The sequence below is a fragment of the Solea senegalensis genome, linkage group LG17 (assembly GCF_019176455.1).
Source record: "Solea senegalensis isolate Sse05_10M linkage group LG17, IFAPA_SoseM_1, whole genome shotgun sequence".
NCBI classification, from domain to species: Eukaryota; Metazoa; Chordata; class Actinopteri; order Pleuronectiformes; family Soleidae; genus Solea; species Solea senegalensis.
Genome location: NC_058037.1, coordinates 4018382 through 4038188, shown reverse-complemented (window position 1 = coordinate 4038188; position 19807 = coordinate 4018382). Strand labels below are relative to the sequence as shown.

At 40.7% G+C, this 19807-nt stretch overlaps 1 protein-coding gene across 7 annotated transcripts in view; it reads right to left on the bottom strand.

Moving 5' to 3' along the window:
• cdc42bpab (CDC42 binding protein kinase alpha (DMPK-like) b) overlaps positions 1–19588 on the bottom strand; it is a 69858-nt gene extending 50270 nt beyond the window's left edge. For 5 of the 7 annotated variants that reach the window (XM_044049284.1, XM_044049283.1, XM_044049287.1 and 2 more), the window contains exon 1: positions 18366–19588. In XM_044049284.1, the coding sequence (XP_043905219.1) occupies positions 18366–18543 (178 nt within the window). In that variant the 5' untranslated portion in view covers positions 18544–19588. The remainder of the gene's footprint in view (positions 1–18365) is intronic. The other 2 variants (XM_044049281.1, XM_044049280.1) reach the window with 2 other exon arrangements.
• Between the last annotated feature and the right edge of the window lie 219 nt (positions 19589–19807).

Below are 19807 nucleotides of genomic sequence, written 5' to 3'. Positions count from 1 at the left end.
CCCCACTGCTGTCACAGGAGAAAACAACCAGTGTGATATTTAGTCCAAAGATGATCCAGGTCTCTTCTATTCAGCATTAAGATGTGTTGCAGCTGTGGGCACCCTGTGGCAATATGTGTCATGGTGAAGGTAACCCAAGATCCTTTTCATTCTCTGGAAACCTGCCCAGCGAGGTGTGCTCCAGCTTGGGCTGACATGAAGACAATGACAGATAAGAAACAGGCCAAGGTTGCACACATCATCCTGGTGAGGACTTGTGAATCATATACACTGAATGGACAAAAAAAATTGATGATCGTAAATGTGATTATGCAGATAAATATGTAGGTGGTACTGTAATGAACTGCCAATGTGATGCAAAGTAATTGTGTGTGACTAATCACAGCTCAGGGATAAATAATGGGACTAAAACGCTCACCATGAACAGGCAGCTCAGGTGAGAATCAAGTGAAAAACACTCCAACTTAGTTCCGATCTTAAACTGTTTGCCAATCTCTCAGTGAGGTCTGCTTTAAAGCTGAAATAGACAAGTTATCATTATGATGTTAAAACTGATTTCACAGTTTTGTGGCAATAGAAAAATGATACTATGTTTTTCTCCATCGGTTTGGGATTTTTGTCAGAAAAACAGCATATCAGCTTGCAAAGGCACTGCATTATTCCATGTTTAAAACACTGCAGAGACTAGCACAGTGTTCACTCAATATCTCCACACAGGGATGCTTTATTATGACACAACACATCACCGGCGCTGAGGAAAAGTACTGGCCAAACAGGAACAGCTCGAGGCATGAACGTTGTCTCTTGCTCGTTTATAGTTGCAGCATGCTATATCCCCAGATTACATGTCTGTTTCCAGCAGCCCACAACATTCACGCAATCAAGGAAATGTAAAACCGAATGAAATGTTTACATCGCTTTAGCAGTCCTCAAACTATACAAATGCCGGATAATTTAAAGACTGAGTGAAAGACAAAGACACAAAGACACCAGTTAAATGTGGTTCTGAGACAAAACATTCAAAGTAGTTGCTTCAATCTCAGCGTTTGTGCGATGCATAAATACTATACTGAAAATGACACAAAGTGAACTTTTGTCCTATTGCCATTTCAGACAATTATATTGCTGTAATTAATCTCCAGCACTAGAGGAACATTCAGCACAATTATTGCTCTCACATTATCTGCTCCAACTCCTCCCATAGACTATTGACAAGACATACACTCATGTTTGTTTGGTAGTTACCGTAACTAACAAATTCAGACAGATGACACTGAAACAGATAAGTGGGTAAATAATACTTAGTCAAAAGAAATCTTGAGGGACAGTCAGAAGTGATTTAGCACAAGGCATGAGATACCATTTTCTCAGGGTATTTTATTCTACATTAAAAAAAAACCCTGGGGGCTTTTAAGATTACAAATTTAAAAATAAAAGCCTATACATTCCTGAGATGAACGACACTGTATCAAATCCATTTTGAATTTATGTATTCTGTTACAAAATGAGCAGCTCATGAACTGCAAAACTACATACAGACTGACACATTCAGTGACAGTGTGGTTTTAAAGGGGCATTACATAATCCTGCTGGTTGTGTCTCTAGACACAGTGATAGGATCACATCAACAACATGAAATAGACAGAAGTACAATGTACGGTAGAATAACTGAAACTCTCAGCTAATCATTGACAGGATATGCACCCTAAAAGAATAAAAATGTAACTCTGATACCACAGCACTGAGACAACGTCCACTTTTCCAATGCAGGTGATGGCCTGTGAAGTTAGCAGCACTGAAATCTGCAGAAAACCACTAAATGACCACTTTCTGCTCTCAAAATAAATGGAGGGGACCGTAGTGCTACACTATATATATATACACACACAAACATACACACACACTTCCCCTCTCCACTGCAGCCGTTCACAACAGACACTTTCTGTCACTTCAAAATGGACTGAGGCTTGGGTACTAATTATAACTCCCGGAAGAAAGGTGTCAGTGGTTGAAGATGTGACCAAAAACATCCTGAAAATATCTGGCAACAGCTGGGCATGTTAGCACATGTCGTTTTTTAAGAGACAGGTAGATATGTGACCTCTGCAGTATGAACACAACGATAAGCACAGAAAATAAAACATCCTGCCTTCATTACCGAAGGACAAACAATCTTCTATAATCACATAATATTTTTGGACCAAATATAACTATTGTCATTTATTCAATAACTAACATGGAACTAGAGCCATACATTTTAACAATTAAATGAACTGCAAGACCCATTAAAGGATCATTCGTGATTTAAACAAGCAGAGATAACTCCAGCCCTTATCCATTTAGGACTTATCCAAGAGCTCAGACCCAACGGTATAAGCTGTGAGAACAAACAGTGGCCACGTAGTTAGCAGGCAGACACCTAGATAACTGTTACAAGACTAATGACCTCACTGATAAGCAGATTGAGTTGGCGTGGGAGGCTCCAGTGGGATGGGCCCTTGTTTTGACGAGGACGTGAGACATCTAGATGATGGCAGACACAAACTCTCTCAACGGGCTGATAAACCACTGGCTGCACTTTGTCTGCTTCCACAGTAACACGCTGGACATGTTACAGAGCAGTGCCCAGCACCTGTAGCTGAAGATGTTTCACCATAAACACTTAGTCTCAACACCTGTGACTTGTGACATGTGGGTCATTGAACCCTTCGCAACTTCTTACGACTAATTTATGCTGGGTGAGTCAGTGAACAATGACTTCTATAAAGGAAGTTTAAAGGAGAATGAGGGCATGTGTCCACAGTGTGAAGAGCATTTATCTCAGCACTTTATCAAAAAAGACTATGTGGTATTTTGTATTGTTAGAATATTACCACTGTATGATTGACCATTTAGCTTTGAATTCCTTTTGATTTGTCACTGTTAGCATTGGCTAGAGGATGATTGTTTTCATACTTTAAATTGATGAGTTTGTCACTGGTTCAGTCACACATAAAGCCATGAAATATCACAAATTTAAAAAAAACAATGATCGCCTCCATCTAGGACTGACTAACAGATGGGGATCTGGAACAGAAATAGTCATAACTGATCAAATTATGTGAAGCATTTCAAATCTTTCCAGCTTTTAACTTTTAATAGTTGAAGCGCCAGGCTTACGGCTAAAACAAGAGATACTTCATTTCAGAGTTGCTCCGCTTACAGCATCAACTTCACTCTTCAAGCCTGAGTCGACTACATTCACCAACCACATGAATTTAACAAGCATTTGCAAGCCAGCTATCTACAATAAAATGTGGTAGCATTTTTCAGGGTTCACAAAATTCAATATACCATCATGGTACAGCTCCACCCATACCGTACCATTACTCTGGTACTCCAAAGGAAGGGTACCTAAGAATGGAGGCTGGTTATTTGGTACTATTCCTAATGGAAACGCAAAAAAACATGCACCATACCGAAACCGTTCCACTCAGTGGAAACACACTAATAGTTTCAAATCCAATTTACTACTTCAACTATAACTCCAGTGACTATAAACTTCACACTAAAATGGTTGAATCCGCAATATTCAGGTTTGCAACAACACCAGTGAAGAAGCACTTTAATTCTCCAATAAATGTGTTTCTTTGTGGCTAAATCGTGCCCCTGCTAATTCATTCACCAACCATGGGAATATTATGACAATAATAAATGGAAATACCTCATTTACATCATTTCCTTATCGGAAAAGGCCCGAGTCTGGAGGGAAACTGATTTGCACAAATAAGACATTTTGGAAACAGATGGGAACTTAGCAATGCAATTAAGGCTAAGCATCTGGCCAGAGCATCTCCAGTGCATGCAAGTCGTTATTACTCAATATCAGTGAATTGGACGGAATATTGCAAAAAAGGCTAATTACATTTAACCATATATTTGGAAATACTGATAATAAAGTATGAGTCAATTAGATGTTTGTGTAAGAAACATGTGTGGGCTCTAGTGCGGAAAAAAATTGCGTATGTGTGTGTAATGCTGTGAGTATTTCCTTTTCTAAGAAAGAAGTGGGTCATGCTTAACTGATTCACAACAGTATCACTCAAAACTGAGGACTATGAAATACAAGAAATCAACAAACAGGAGGAGAAAAAAATTTATTAAAAGTCTGAGGAACTTATTAGTCTTTTCTAAATGTCTAAATGGTAAAATCTGGTTTGGGGGATGGAACTTACTCCTCCATTCTGAGAGGAAACAGCGTGATGGAGGTCTCTATATATAGGAGTTGAGCAGTGGAAGACAATTGAGATGTGAATTGACACGACCACAGGATTTCCTCAGCAGAAACGTGTCGGGAGGCGGACAGAGACAGCAGGAGGATACGGGCTAGTAAAACCACATGTAAGTGTCATTGGAATATATGGAGGAACTTACAAAACATCCATTTATAGTCACATACAAACAGCTCCGGTGTTACACAAAAGCAGTCACAAAATATGTGTGTGAATGCAACAGAGCTGAGTGGAGACATGCCCGTAAACAGACTGTCAGGTGCCGCACAGGGCCTTCATTTTATCACGGAGCATCTGCCCAGACAACGCAGTGATTCAGACTCAAGCGGAAGGAATCAGGGACAATCAGATCAGTTGCATGTGAGACCCACTGCTGTGAATGACGGCCATTCAGGTGGAAGATGGATGAATGGGGCAGACAAACTGCTGCAGAATCCAACATTATTCAGGTCATGGGTCTACACTATAAACACAGGGGAGGCTGGAACAGTAAGTACAAGAGACAGACACACACTCTGCAGTGTACGTACAGTATATAGAGAGGTCTAAGAATAGAACACGTCACCGCCGAATGTGCCACCGCACAACTAGCCAAGGTCAATGTTCCATCACACAGCAGTTCTGTAAGCAGCACCAAGGCAGAGCAATAGAGTGTGACAACATGACCTCCACTATATGGGTTCATCTAAGCTTTTTTCAGCCATTTCAATTCAATTCCAATCTTGCTCTGTCACACTCTGCCTAATTTCTCACATCTCCTCCCTCATTATCCAATTAAGAGTATTGAGCAGAAATGCCACAAAATACAAGTTTGAACGCCAAACGAGTTTGACTAAGTGTCCACTAAGTGTTGACTAAGTGCTTTTTCTTTTTGAATCAAGAGGAATATTTTGCTCTACACTCAATACGTCGAAGTAAAAATGTGACAGACATTGCTATGAAAACAACACTAATAGTATAATATGAATGACAACATGAAAAGACATATGCAATGTGAGAAAACGTGACTTTTAGCTTTGAATACATTTCAGCCAGATGTTAGAAAAGGCATATGAATGTTGGATCGTGTCAGCTGCTGCAGCACAGTTGTAATAGTCGTGCTATGCAGCGACTTAAGCCACTGGAGTGTGCAGTCCTTATTTAGCCCAGACATAATCAAAGAGCAAATACCGACTTCATTTGGCATGAAGTTCCCTTGTATTACAGCATAGGATAAAAGATCAAAGCCTGTTTGTGCATGTGGAGATGCAGCAGAAGATGCTCAGCTCTGTGCTGTCAGGCTGTTGCTGGCTGCGTGAGCCGCCTGATCGACTCAGCGTCTGCATGCGTGTCCTTGTCTGCACAGACTAACACAAACATATCCAAAAAGAGACAAGTGTATAAATGTGCACAATACATGATACTACTGGGACACAGACACGCACCAACCCTGCCTTCTCTGTCACTAGGCAAAACTGGGATCAAGCCGTAGGATACAGTGAGGGAGGGGGCTGAGCGGAGACAGGAAGGGGAGGGAAAGGAAAGGAGGAGAGAGCAAACAGAAGGAAAGAGAGAGGAGAAGAGGGGAAAAGAGATGAAAATGAGGGCCAACTTAGATTGCATAAAAAACATAGATTGCATAAAAGCAACGAAAAGGCTGCATCCACAAAGGCTACTTTGTTTTTAATTGAAAACATTATACATTCTGCTCCTGGTAATTTAGTCACAAAGTAGGAGTAGTACACAGTCTGCTTTAGAGCAGAAACAATTACTCGATTCATCGACTTTTAATTGATTACTAAATTAATCGTCAACTATTTTGATAATCGGTTTTAACAAGATTTCTGATTGTTTCACCTTCTTAAATGTGAATATTTTCTTAATTTCTTTGCTCCACATAACAAAGAAATTTTGCAGGTTTGACAAACACTGATCAATGTTTTTTAACGTTTTCTGACATTGTATGGACCAAATGATTACGTGATTAATTGAAAAAATAATCAACAGATTAATCGATTAGGAAAATAATTGTTAATTGCAGCTCTAGTCTGCTTCCTGCTTCTTTTTTTTTTTTTTAATGAAAATCAAGTAGCATGGCAGTAGCTTGTGTGAATGCAGGGACAACAGTGAGCTAAACAATGAGAGCCAGAGAGATCACAGAGGTTGACAGGCAGCCCTGTAGAGTGAATGGGGTAAGTGGCACTGGTGGACAAAGAATTAGACCTCATCCTAACAGCTGCTGTTCTCCCAAATGTTGCACCTCGGCTCCAAATTCCAGAGGCAGCCTGGCTATGAGGGGATGGGGCCTGAGTCAGCACTTTGCGCACAAACACACACACACACACATACACATACACACACACACACACACACACACACACAAAGTTGAGCCCTCAGCTCAAAGCAGCTAGGGGATGTGCCGTCTGCATCCATGCATAAGACACTAGCTATGGTTTACATTTTCTGTTCTGGATTATGTTTTTCAGCACAAAAGTGTCAGAATTGTGTTGAACTCCACCTAGTAAATGCCACTGAAATTAATGTAATAATGGAGTCACTGCAACATGATAAAAAAAACCTTACAGACGTTTCTATAGTCAAGGCATTATAGCAGAGGCAGAGCTGGTGCAGTGAGCAAAAGACACTATCCTCATTAACAAAACATAACATTAGCACAGAACATGGATGACTAACAGGTTAGATTGAGTATGTAATATTAATGTTGACTGTTCCCATGCTGAAGCTAATGCAAACTCACTGTCAGACACCACAGAACAAATATGGGCCAACAAAATACAGATGGAAAGTCAACGCACAGCCAAAGATGGCAATTGCAATTGACTAAATGTTGAAAAAATTGAATTCAACATAAAGAAAACAGAATGTCCCTGGTAACAAACTGTATCTAGGAAGCACAAGCCTCATGGAGACACAAGCAGAGGTGAACTGCATTCCTTGGCATCTCCCCATACTACCAGAGCTGGGACTTCATGCCAAACTGCCTGGATGTTTCTCTGTGTGTCAGAGAAACATCCTGCCATGGAAAAGAGCAAAAGAAGGAGAAGAAAGAACAGGAGAAACCAAAGCACCAAAGAGGATCACATGCTGCAGTTTACTTCCATGTTATTTATGACCTTGTGCCCTTGCGGGGCTCCTGAGGACTCGGGTTTTAAGAGCAGCTAATAGGTTTTACCATGGGGTTGGAGACAGTGGGGGGTTTGGCATAAGGCACACTTCCATTCTGATGGATTTATATGAGAAACAACAGGATGTACTTGCACTTTAAGTTATTTTTCACCCTCTGGCATCCATCTTTAACTCTCCTGTTTGAAATAATAGTATAAAAAGAAAATGATTTTGTTTAGAAATGTAGCACAAATAAGATATTACTGTGAAGGCACAGTTTGAATAGCATCTGGGAGAAAATTGTATAGTTGCCAAAATTTTGCTTATGGTCAGAGCCCAAAAAAAACTTTCACTAATCCCTACATTTAACAGTGGTTAAACTTTAAAGGATAATTAAGACTCTTACCCTGTCACAAGTGTACCACAACATACTGCAGATACCAGGAAAATAACTACTACTGGTGAATGTGTACCAGACACCAGAGATGCAGTAGATGTATAATCGGATCAACATTGATATTTAAGATATATACAGAATATAAAATAATCAGACTGAATGTGCAATGAGAAACTTTCAGGAATATTCCCCTTGGTTTTATGAATGAATAAAAGGAGGAATGTCCGCAGTGTGCATTTCTCTGCTGGCGTTTTGTATTAGATTTTTACTGCTATTCGGCTCAGTGCGATCAGTGTGGATTCACTCCTCTGCACTGACACATTCTCCCAAGTCCAGTAAGTATGGGAAGCGACAAAATTATGCGAGGAAGTGCCTTCGCCAGTTGGCTGTGGGACCGCTTCGATGTAACAGGAGGAGGGATGGAAAACCCTTTGACATGAAGAGAAAAAAATATTGTGAGAAAACAATGTCGCTCTGTCTGTGGCGTTTGTGTGTGTGTTTGTGACTTAGCACACAGACTAACAGGAGGACTTGCCAACTGCTCCTCTGAGCTGAAGAGAACAAGAGAACATTTTCCTTCAGTATATGAAAAAGCAACAACACACTTCTATTATTTTGAGTGTAGCACCAAACCCTCTTGTAGTTTTCTAGGGGCCTAATATTAAGTAAAAGCACTAGATTAAGTTTAGGTTCCAACTCGAACCTCAAAAACCAATTTGCGATCAAAATATACAGCCTAGAAGAGCATCAGATTGTCTGAAAAGTGATGACACTGTTATGTTGTTATGCTGTGTAAAGCCAAGAACTGATCTCCTGAGAGGATAAACATAACAACCAAAGAATCTGAAAAGCGCTGTGTGGAAGTATTTCAGGTTCTACACTATAGATGGCAAAATTACTAACAAATCTGCTGACTAACCTGTCTTCAGAATAATAAATAATGTCACATTTTGCGTGTGTATGTGAGCAAGGGGGACATCTAAATATCTTTGAAGGAACAGCATGATGCACAACACTCATTTCAACTTCAGCCTTAATTCATGCAAACCATGATCATTCCTGACTGGCAAGACTAAAATGACATAATTCTGCCTCTAAAAGTGCACAGTGTTTGCATTATGCTAAAATAGATTCATTGAACAAAGGTTGTTTTATTTTGAAAAGCTGCAGTGGAAAAAGAAACATTATAATGAGTCTAAAAATGGTCATCTGAGCTGCTTTATTCATTCATTTGATGTGTAAACACTGACTGAGGTGATGGACGTACAGCTGAGCCCTGGGTGTCGGTCAATAACAGACACTGCATGGGGGGGAAATGAGGCAGAAAAAGAAAAGCAGAGAAAGGAAAGAGATGGGACTTTGAGGTAAAGTGAAGACAGAAATGGGGGGAGGCGAGGCCATTTGTAGTTGGATCCCGAGGGTGGTGAAGGGCTGGCTAATGACCTGCGGTGCAACGTGTCCTCTGGGGGACGGAGAGAGGAAGCCAACCCTTCCCCTACCACTTTCTGATGACACATCACAATTAGCAGCAGGCATTTCCCTGCCTACAGAAGCTGCCAGGCACACTGACTAAGTGTTTTAAAAGGCCACCTGTGAATATTAGGATGCTGGAAATGTCATACGCTACTTCACATGTGTTACTCTGGCAAAGGTCCAGGTAATCCTCAATGACAGTAAAATGATTAATAAAAAACACACCAACTGCACTCAAGGGACTGGTGTAATTTAACATGCCCAACTATCAATGTCATTAGGCATGGGACATAGGAAAATCACTGGTTTCTTGTCAGATAAGCTTTGGCCACTGATTGCATCAGTTAACCGCTGGTATTGAACAGCTGTTCCACCAAGGTCCGTGTATTCGTCATACTGCTCACGCTGTGGTAGCTATAATGACATTTGTGGCTATGAGTAGGGGGTTTACCAAAGTCTGTGAAGATAACCCTAATGATGTTATTAGGGTTGTCTGGACTGGGGTTTGGAGAATCATTTTAGAATTGGGTCACCTGAGAGACACAATTCATTTGATATGCGTTATGGGAATTGTGGGATACAATCATAAACATACTATAGAATACAAGAAGGAATGGACCCTGTACAAAAGACTACAACCCATGTGTCATGTCTAAATACTAAATTGGCTCTTTCAAGATGAACTAAGCAATTCTATAAGATAGGCAACAACTGTAAAGCAAGAGTAATTTAAATCAGGTAAATCACTACAACATGTCAATGAATGATTCATCTTTGTTTTCCTCTTCTGGCAGGTTTGTTCTAGAGTGCTGCAGAGTTGATTTAGACAACGCATACACCTGGGTTTTCATTTGAAAAAGGTGTTTCCAGATTAAACAATTTGTGTCCAGACGGGTTTTTCAGCTTCATAGACTAAATAATCTTCCTCCGTACTAACACACCTAAAAACACACCACACAAAGATTCAGGTACACAAGGCATGCTCATGCCAGTGTAAACAGGAAGCTGATTCTCTCCTCTACTATGTAGTTAAACAATGGTTAAAAGAACAAGGATTTCTTTCATTAGAGTACCAATCAAGAAGTGAATGCGGGTTACTGCATTATCACCTTCAGAGGTCTCCATTTCTGCCTATTCAGAATAAAATTGTACCCTGGAGTTTTTAAACTAAAACCAAACCAGCAGCATTTTTAGACATCTGTTTTTTGTTGTTTTTTTAAATCATGCTGGGGTTGTATGGAAAGCAGGTATATATCCAGAGCAGAACTGATTCATTTTTAAACAAAAATGGAGTAGTACAAAAAAGGATGTTGGACTGCTCCCTTAGGGAGTAGAGAGGATCTACATGGGCCCTTCTGCTATGTCTGATTGTGAGTGTACTTAGGACAAAAAGGAATTTCTGTGTGTGTGCGTGTACCCTATAGAAAGAACTAAGTGTTGACGTGAGCTGGTGAGACAAGGGACATAAAAGGAAATAAACATGCTAGTGGCCTTGCGCATTCCCAACAACAGTTATATGTTGGAAATGAGTGATCCAAAGAGTACACAATGACACAATGCGATACAGCTGTCCCACTTCCTCGTATGACATCATACACCCATTTGGGTCCAGACAAGCTCACTGAGTCCTTGTAGTTCCTTCCTGTTTTCTGGACCGGTTACAACCACCGGACATCAAGCCAGGAAACAGCTCAACAACCAGAGAGCAGGGATAACGGGGGCGTCTGAGACTACACTGGATTTTAACCTCTCATACTAATGCATTGATGGAGACAACCAGCGATGACAACTTACTGTATACTTTACTATCAGCACTTCACACCACAAGCATTAATCATAACACTACAGAACTATTGTTACCAGCATCTATTTAAATATTTTCTTTATCTGATCAATTATAATTTAATAGTGCACCGCCGAGCAATCAGCTCTCCACTCTGTCTTAATTATCCACCACATACTGCCAAAAATAAATACACTAGATTACATTTCCTGTCTCTTCTACGTCTACCTGAACAAGGAACACTGTGCAGCATCACTGGTGTTGCTGCAGTGCTGCTGATTGCTACAACACAACAGGCAAAGCAGTGAGCAAACCATTCGCTTCAAATGGAGCTGTGTAACAATGGTGTGTAAAGAGTACACATTTGTTTTCTTGCGGGTTGAATATTGGCCTCCAAACTAAATTTAAAACTTTGTGACACAAATTACAAATTCTTGAAAATGTAATGGTCTGTTCAACGGGAATAACAGGGAGGGTCTCCAGTCTGTGCATAGTGAGATAGCCTTGTTAGGCAGAACCACAATAATAGTGGTGTATGCATCTCCACTGAGAATAGTGTGTGAGGCATGCTGCCAATGAAAGACTTGCAGGGTGGAGCACACATCAGCTGCAGCTGAACAGCTGGCCACTGCAGGCCAACACTGAGTCTGGATTGAGACGAGGTTAGGCTGCCTTCCCCCATGTTTGGCAACTGTGGGCTGGCACGGCTGCACATTTTCATTCAGCGGCCCCTCAGTCCATTTCCCAAAACCGGGAGGGAGATTAGGACAAAAACAAAGTAGGAAATGTTGGTGGAGGGGGTGTAACTATGAACTACTGACTGTTACATCCACAGAAAACTGAAGAAACACTCTCTTCGTTTTTTAAAACCCTATTAAATGAGAAATGCACAAGAGGTTGACACATGCTGGCAGGCTGACACTGCACTGTCACAAGCAAGACTATAACACAAGTGCAGGTCTGAGCAAGTGATATTGGTAGACACATAACGAGTGTGGTAAGTATGAGGAGTCAGAATACAGCGTACTTTCCCATGTTCACTTCCCCTGTGGCTGCAGGTCATATAGGGGTCTCCATTTCAGCTTAAATGAGGTCACCAAACAAGAGGGAAAAGCAAACCCACTACAAATGTTTGTCTACCTCTCTGGCTCATAAACATCGTCAAGAAGGAGGAGGAAGACAGTGGCAGCTGTGTCGCATCCGTACTGCTGAATAAGAAAGGTTCACAGACGTGGTGACTAAGGTACCATGATGCATCTTTCCTTTCAGAGCACAGAGGCAGATCACTATCAAGTCAGACAAGTCCTTAGGTTTCACAGAGCCACTCTTCAACCATTTTTTTCCTGTATGTCGCATTAATTACTCTCCAAGCTCAGCCCAAAACAGTCTTCATGAATATGATTATATTTTATATACGTCACTGTGTTGATTAATGCTGCAGATTTACTGTAACTGTCATTAGGCAATAACAGAATAAACTATTTGACTTGTATTTCCTGACACATGGCAGTTCAGCTCATTTTACAGACATGTAACAACTAATATGGGTATTTTTAGGATAGTGATTAAGAGACCAATCAATTGATCAAATAGTAATTAACTGCCAACTACTTAGCTAATAGTTAAGATCAGTTTAAGTGGGGTTATTATTTAATAAGGTATATAAAATCAGTCAATCAAAAATTGAGCTTTTTTTTTGGTTTCTTTGCTCCTCCATGAGAGTAAATTGACTGTCCTTAGTTTGTCATTTTTGAGGTTTGGGGAAAACTTGTCATTATACAACCATAACCCAGTGTCTCACAATACTACTATGTACCAAGTCCTGCTGAGATCTGTTTCTGTGGAGGTTTGTGTTGTTCACACACTTGTATTCCAAATCAGATTAGGGCTTAGTAATATACAGTTAGATTTGACAAAGGTATTTAGTTCTAAATAGTTTTCCCAGAACCACCACATCAATAGTTAATGTTCACAAGCATTGGGTATGGTGCCACCTGGCTGGCTTTTGGGTGTTTAATCAGAAGAATTTGGGCTTATAAAGGGGCCTTTTAAGAGGGCCATAAACTATATATATCTAATATTGCCTGTTTCAGTCAGAGGTCCTGAGTAATTGCATAACACTTAGAGATAAATAGAAACTCTTTTTGAATCATACAAAGCCACAATAGTAGAGTCTGAGAATAAAAATACAGAGGTCACTGTCATTTTAAACTTTGCTTAAAGTGTTTTAATGCTGTCTGTAATGCTGTCCGTCAATTATCAAACATTCGATCTTTTTAAAGAGCGAATGTTTGATATTCATCTGTAAAGAAGCAAACAAGCACCAGCAAAAGTATGCAGTTGGAATCAAACCTTGAAAACTCTGGTTATGTGTTGCACAGTAACATTTTGGCAAACACTTCAAATGGATTAATGTCTTAACAGGATACATGAGCCCTCACTGACTTGGTTGGTTAACTTAAATATAGTGTGTCAATGCTTTGATATTATTATTGTTTTGGTTATATTAAGCTTGTAATTGTCCAATTTATCCCAAAGATGCTACGTGTGTAACAGCACTTAGACTCTTTGGGTGGATGCTCTGCTGAGCAAAAAAGGAAAACATGGGAGTGGTGACCCTCCAAAATGTTTAGGGAGCAAGTTAAGACTTGGCCTCAATTAAACCTTATTTTTGTTGGTGACTTAATCTCAAAAGGTGTGGTGTGCTATCTGGTGGACGTGCAATATCACAATATTTTCCTAAAAGATGAAATCTACTCATCAGCATGGTTTGTAGTCACATTTAGCAGCCGAGTGATGAAACACATACACCTTATCCTCATTGTCTGCGTCACACCATTACAGTGTGACTCACTGGATCCACCCCACCGAGCCCTGATGCAACGCCTTCAGGGAGACAGTGCTTATACTGGTTCAAACTATATTGTCAAAACTGGGGGTGGGAATCTCTTTTTTTTTTCTTGTGATGCAAAACATGGCCTAAAATAATGATAATATCATAGAGTAGTGATTGTTTAGCAACTACTGATATATTGACTAACAATCCATTAAGACATCTGTCCAGTGCCCACCTAAAAAGGTGAAGTGCAGGTTTTGAAGGAGTTAGATATCTTCATTAGGGTTGCAAAGGGGAAGAAAACCCCCAGTGAATTCCCAATAACTTTCCATGGGAAACATAGTAAGGGAGTTTTGAAAATATTCAAAATTTGAAATGCTTGGATAGATGGAAATGGTTCATGGGAATTGTGGGAACATATGGGAATAAATAAGAAATACAAATATTCCATTGTACCATCAATTCTTTCATTGAACAACAAAAACAGTTGGGCTCAAATGTGTGGCTTCAATAGACCAGGTGTCTAGAAATCATCTGGATATAATTACAATATATAATTACTATGTTTAAGTTGCCAACCTTCAATTTTGAAAATTTCCAGTTGATTCCCATGAATTCCCACAAATTCCCTTTAATATGAGAATTTTGCAACCCTGTCAACACCATCTGTTAGGGCTGGGTGGTCTACCGTGTTTTTAAATTGTATCAATGCATTTTCAAACACATTACAGAATTACACAATTGATTGCATCTATTCAGAGAAGAGGAGAGTGTCATCATATCGTCATCAGGATGACGATACACCACTGCATCATTGTTTTGTTCCACATCTTGTTTGTAGTATACATAAATGAGGGTTTCTTCTACACATGTTTCATTGTGGCCACAGCAAAAAAAATCACCACCACAGCTTCAGAATTCAGCAACACTCGCTTGCAATCTTCACTCTATATTTTTACATTCTGGGTCTGACCAGAGGGGAGGTGCTCCGACTGAAAAATGGGCCTCTGCTCTGTGTGCAAACACTTAATAACTCTCAAACAGTTGAACGTGACATGAGGAAGACTAATACAGTGCCAAGTCAATGTCAACATTGTATTACAATGCCTAATTTGGTCCACTGTGGTTTAATTTCCTCTCTCCCCAGTGCATTACACACACACACACACACACACACACACACACACACACACACACACACACACACACACACACACAGGTAGAGGTATACAGTCATAGCGGCGACATGGCTCATGCTGAAGGGATGACGTGTGAAGTCGACACAGAAAATAAACGTTAAAGCGACAGTATCAAACCACCTCTTCAAAAAACATGTATGGATGCAATGTTTTGTTGAATTTCACAACTGAGTTTCAAGTCTTTTTCATTACATTTAATCTTCCAATTTTTTTTTCTTTTGAGAAAACAAAAGGGGTCTTCAGGGTCTCAATTAATGTTCTTCAGCTTCATCAACTTCTTGCTACTTGATTTAATTGAGGATTGTAACTGGAGGATTCTCATACAAATGTCTTTGGATTGGAATACAACAAAGCAGCAACATGGGACCTCTTGCACAATTATGACACTGACACCAAGTGTGCATGTTGTGTGTTGTGTCTGGACGAGCTCAGTCAGGGAGTTTCAAGTGTCAACACAGGGAAATGTCAGGATGAAATCACCACTTGGCACCAAAGCACAGGGCACCTCTCCTTAAAAGCCAGGGCACACTGGCATTGTTTCAGGGCCAGTTGCACGGACAGGTTTTCAGCAGCACATCGGCCCTGGACAACCAGCAAGGCCACAAGGGTACTGCTCTAACAGAACTAATACATGTGCAATGAATAAACGTGGTTGGATAACTTGGGCTTGGACGATATGCTTTTGTTGTGACTCAATTGTGTCACAATACTAGGGTGCAGATTCCATAGCAGCCGCAAGCATTTAGTGAGTGGACTGCATGGGTGTTAGCAGAAGTGATGACATTCAACAGGTTTCTTGAATGCATCATGAAGCTGCTCCTCCAAGCTCAAAAAACTGTCGTTCCAACAGAAGTTTTAAGATTTTAAAACACTACATTGCAGATGATTAAGCACTGATTAAGAGAAATAGTTATTCAGGTGCTTTGATAGTTGTTTACATTTATCGGGCCAGTAGAAATAGCATGATTCTAAGGGAGGAATTATTTTTCCAAATCAACAAAGTGCTTTCTTCATCTCTACACACAAGACCACCAAATCCAGCCACTTCCAGTATTTTACCAGCCAGGGTAGTTCCAGTTTTAATCACAGAATTGAAAATGTTCAGATGGTGGCTGGTGGGGTTGACCAACTTGACAACCACAGCCAAAATTGACCACCATTTTATTGATTCATCTGCCCTCCAGTCTGTTTTAGACACAGCCTGCTTAGCATTGTATGTGAAAGTGTTTAAACGATTAAATAAATAACTGACACACACAAATATGTCAGACACTACTTTCTTTCCATTATACTTCTGTTTTTTTCCTTTCCTTTTGCCTGCTGTAATATTCATTTGCCCTGATTGGGTGCAATGATTTGTTCATGCTCTGCCTCAAAGTGCTGCTTCTTTTAGGGCTTTAAAGCACAAGCAGACCAGCCAGGCATGCTCCGGCAGCTAGCTGGGCCTCTGCGCCAGATAAAAAAGGTGAGTTGTTCACATTCCTGCTTCATGCACAAACCAAACCCCCGATGTCACACACACACACACAGCTCAATCATTTGTCTGTGTGTGTGTGTGTGTGTGTGGTCTTCCTGCCAGTTGTGTTTTTCAAACCTTGCTTTAACTAGAGAAGTGAAGTTACAGAGCTCTTAGCCAAAACGCTGCTTGTCCTCCTAAACCAATCACGCTCCGAGTAAAACATTTATACCACTAACCTCTATCTACAGCAGATGGCAACAAAATTCCACTGTATTGCTTTGTCACATCAGTGTCTTTAATAGGCAGTCATGTCATCAGCAACCTTTCACCCTTACACACCCATAAAAAGGAAAACAAACTGACGTGCAAAGCTGTGAAAAGCAAACTGAAGAGGGTTTGGTGGCACTTACTTATTGAAAGAAGAACATTTAGAGGGAAATCTTTATAAGATCTTGGATTCATGACCAACATTTAAATGTGTCTGCTTAAAATACAGCTCAAATTAATGTCATAAATAACTAATGTCTCCTTCTCTGTAAATTGGTTTCACTAAAAGGCACTAAAAAAAGAAATGTATTATATTAAGATCTGAGATGACCATAATAGGTCAGAGATTAAGGAAACATGTCAAACTGAAACACTGGTTTCAGTGACAGCAATGGTGCAGTATTTTCATGAAATAGATTTTCATTTGTGGCAACAAACTTGGTCTATTGTGCCGCCCCACCACCAACCAAGATATAATACAGCTCAGAACACGTCAACACAAAGGATGCCATAAACATCAAACCTAAAAAGCCTCACTACCCCTCTCAAAAATGTCTCAACCAGAGGAGAAGAAAGCCAAGGGTCTGAAGTGATGGTACAGTTAATAAGAACAACTGAAAGGGAAAGTTTTGGGTGCTTTTTTCCCATGCAGCAGCAAAACGGAGAACACCTGTCAATGTTAGCTTACACCCTCTCTCTCTCTCGCACACACACACAGTGGATATATAATATATATAACGTTTTTGCCATTACTGTCACTGTGTCGTCTCCTCTCGTGATAATATTCTGCTTCTGCTCTAAAACAGACACTTTCAAACTCTCCTGTAGCCAACACTAAAATTAACCAAATAAGTAAATAAAAAACACAGTTGTATAAGTGTATGTCATGAGTGCATCTCAGTATTTCTGTAAGTATGGCAACCACACTCCTAAAATGTACAGCAAACTCAATTAACAAAAAGAAGAGAAACCCCGCTGCGTTTAAGCATGCATGTATTTTGGGAATCATTTCGTCAAGATCAGCAGTAACTGGAGCACAAAGTAGAGGAATAAGAAGGCACAACACAATATGTAATGTAAATAAACAGTGACACTAGCCCTTTGCTTTTTGTTGTGCCTCTCCATCTATATAGCAGTAATATTTCAAGGACATGTTTTGAGATTACATGTGCAAACCAAACATGGGCAATACAAACAGGTTGAAGGAAAGCCACCAACTGTCAACTTGGTACCAAGTTTTCTTTCTTTCATTCTCTTTTTCCAGTTCAACTGCTTTTTGACGTGACTGCTGATGTGGTCATTGTGCATTTTCTTTTTTTTTTCCAGAACATATCAAACATTTACTTACAAAAGAATAAACTGGCATTTGTAGTTTCAGGGAGGGTTTGAGTGAGAAGAGTTCAGGCCAACAGAGCTCCACTACTACTATAAAAGGAATGTGATGGGAAAGGGAGGGCCACTGCACCACCAACATTATAAGCCTATCATCTTACCAAAAAGACAAGAGAGGCTGGGTGCATGGGCCCAAACAAAAGGCAATACAATTAATAAAGATAATAAATTAAGTTGTCTTACCCCAGTCCAAAAACTCCAAGATATTTTTCTCTCTTCTGAGCGGGGAGTTGTTGCACTCATCGTAGAGACACACCAGGATATCCAGCAGTGTTTCCACACTCAGGCACTGGCCTGTGGACTGAACTGGCCCGTCCAGGATCAGCTTCTCCAGCTTCTTCAAACGCACCTCTCCCGACATTATTCCGGCTTGCTGGTTTTTGAAGTAATGATGATGGAGAGGTTAAGAGAGGAAGGGAAGAGTACCAAACACCCCCTCGGCCTGTTAGTGAGCGCAGGAGGGCCCGTAAAGAAGTTTGCTCACCTTGAATATGTCCTGAAAATAAAAAAGGATTTGAGTTTAGGACAAGCCGGGGCTAATTCCGCGTTAAAACCAGCCTATTCATGATCTCCCTCTCGATGTCCAGTATCTAAGAGGTGGATAAGACGTGCAGCACTTCCCCATTTTTTAACACCAATCCCCACACATAAGAAGTAGTCCCAAGCTGCCCCGGGCCGGCTAATTTTGATAAAATCCCACCGTTTGCTGGAACTTTCTGCTCTTCTCTTTGTGGTGAATAGTAAAATAACAAAGTCGTAGTGGTTCAACAAATCCTCATGAGTAGATGTGGCAGATTTCTGGGGCTCTCCATTCCTGCAGCAACCCAAAAATGCAAGGCAGATCCGCAATGCTACAAAGCCCCAGCGCCCCTCCGCTGCTCCAGGAATGGAAGGGCGACACAGGCTTAGTTAGCAGCCTGCTAGGTTAGCTACTGAGCTAGCCAGCGAGCTAACGTTAACGCTACTTTTCTCCGCTCCTAAATGCCATCATTGACCCCCTTTTTCCAGGAGTGGACATATGATATGCACCGTGTTAATAAAGCTGAACTGAATTCAACTCGTTTCGGCGTTATTCGCTATTCTTATATCCAACTGGGAAAAAATATCCCCTTGTTTTCACAACTCAGTACTGGCAGATATGTTCTTTAAATCCCATTCTTCGTCCCGAAACGTCGCTTTAGTTTCTCCCCCAGTTCAAAACCACGGGCAGCTGAGCAGTTACAGTGACTCATGAAGTTCGCAGTCAAAACGCGGGTCCTCGCTGAAGGTTACAGAGGAGTTGGTTTGTTTCACGCCAGCAGGAGAGCTGCAGTCTGCTCCTGCTTATTCCAAATACGGGACACAGCCTAAATTCCCGTTGTCCTTTCCCCTTGTCGCTGCCTTCCTCCGCCGCTGGTGTTATGCGCTTTCTGGTTCCCTCGCCAACTGGTTTCCTTGCGCGAGCACGCGGACGCAGTGGCGTCCTGCCCCTGTCTGTCTGTCTGTCTGCTCTGCAGTGAGATTGCTCATGTATTCTCGAACAAATTAATCACGATTTTAAAGCCGCATTTCATGTTCCTGATATGTTTACATCTCAAACACACATTAAAAAAATACATGGGGAGCAAACACGTGATTTCACTTAG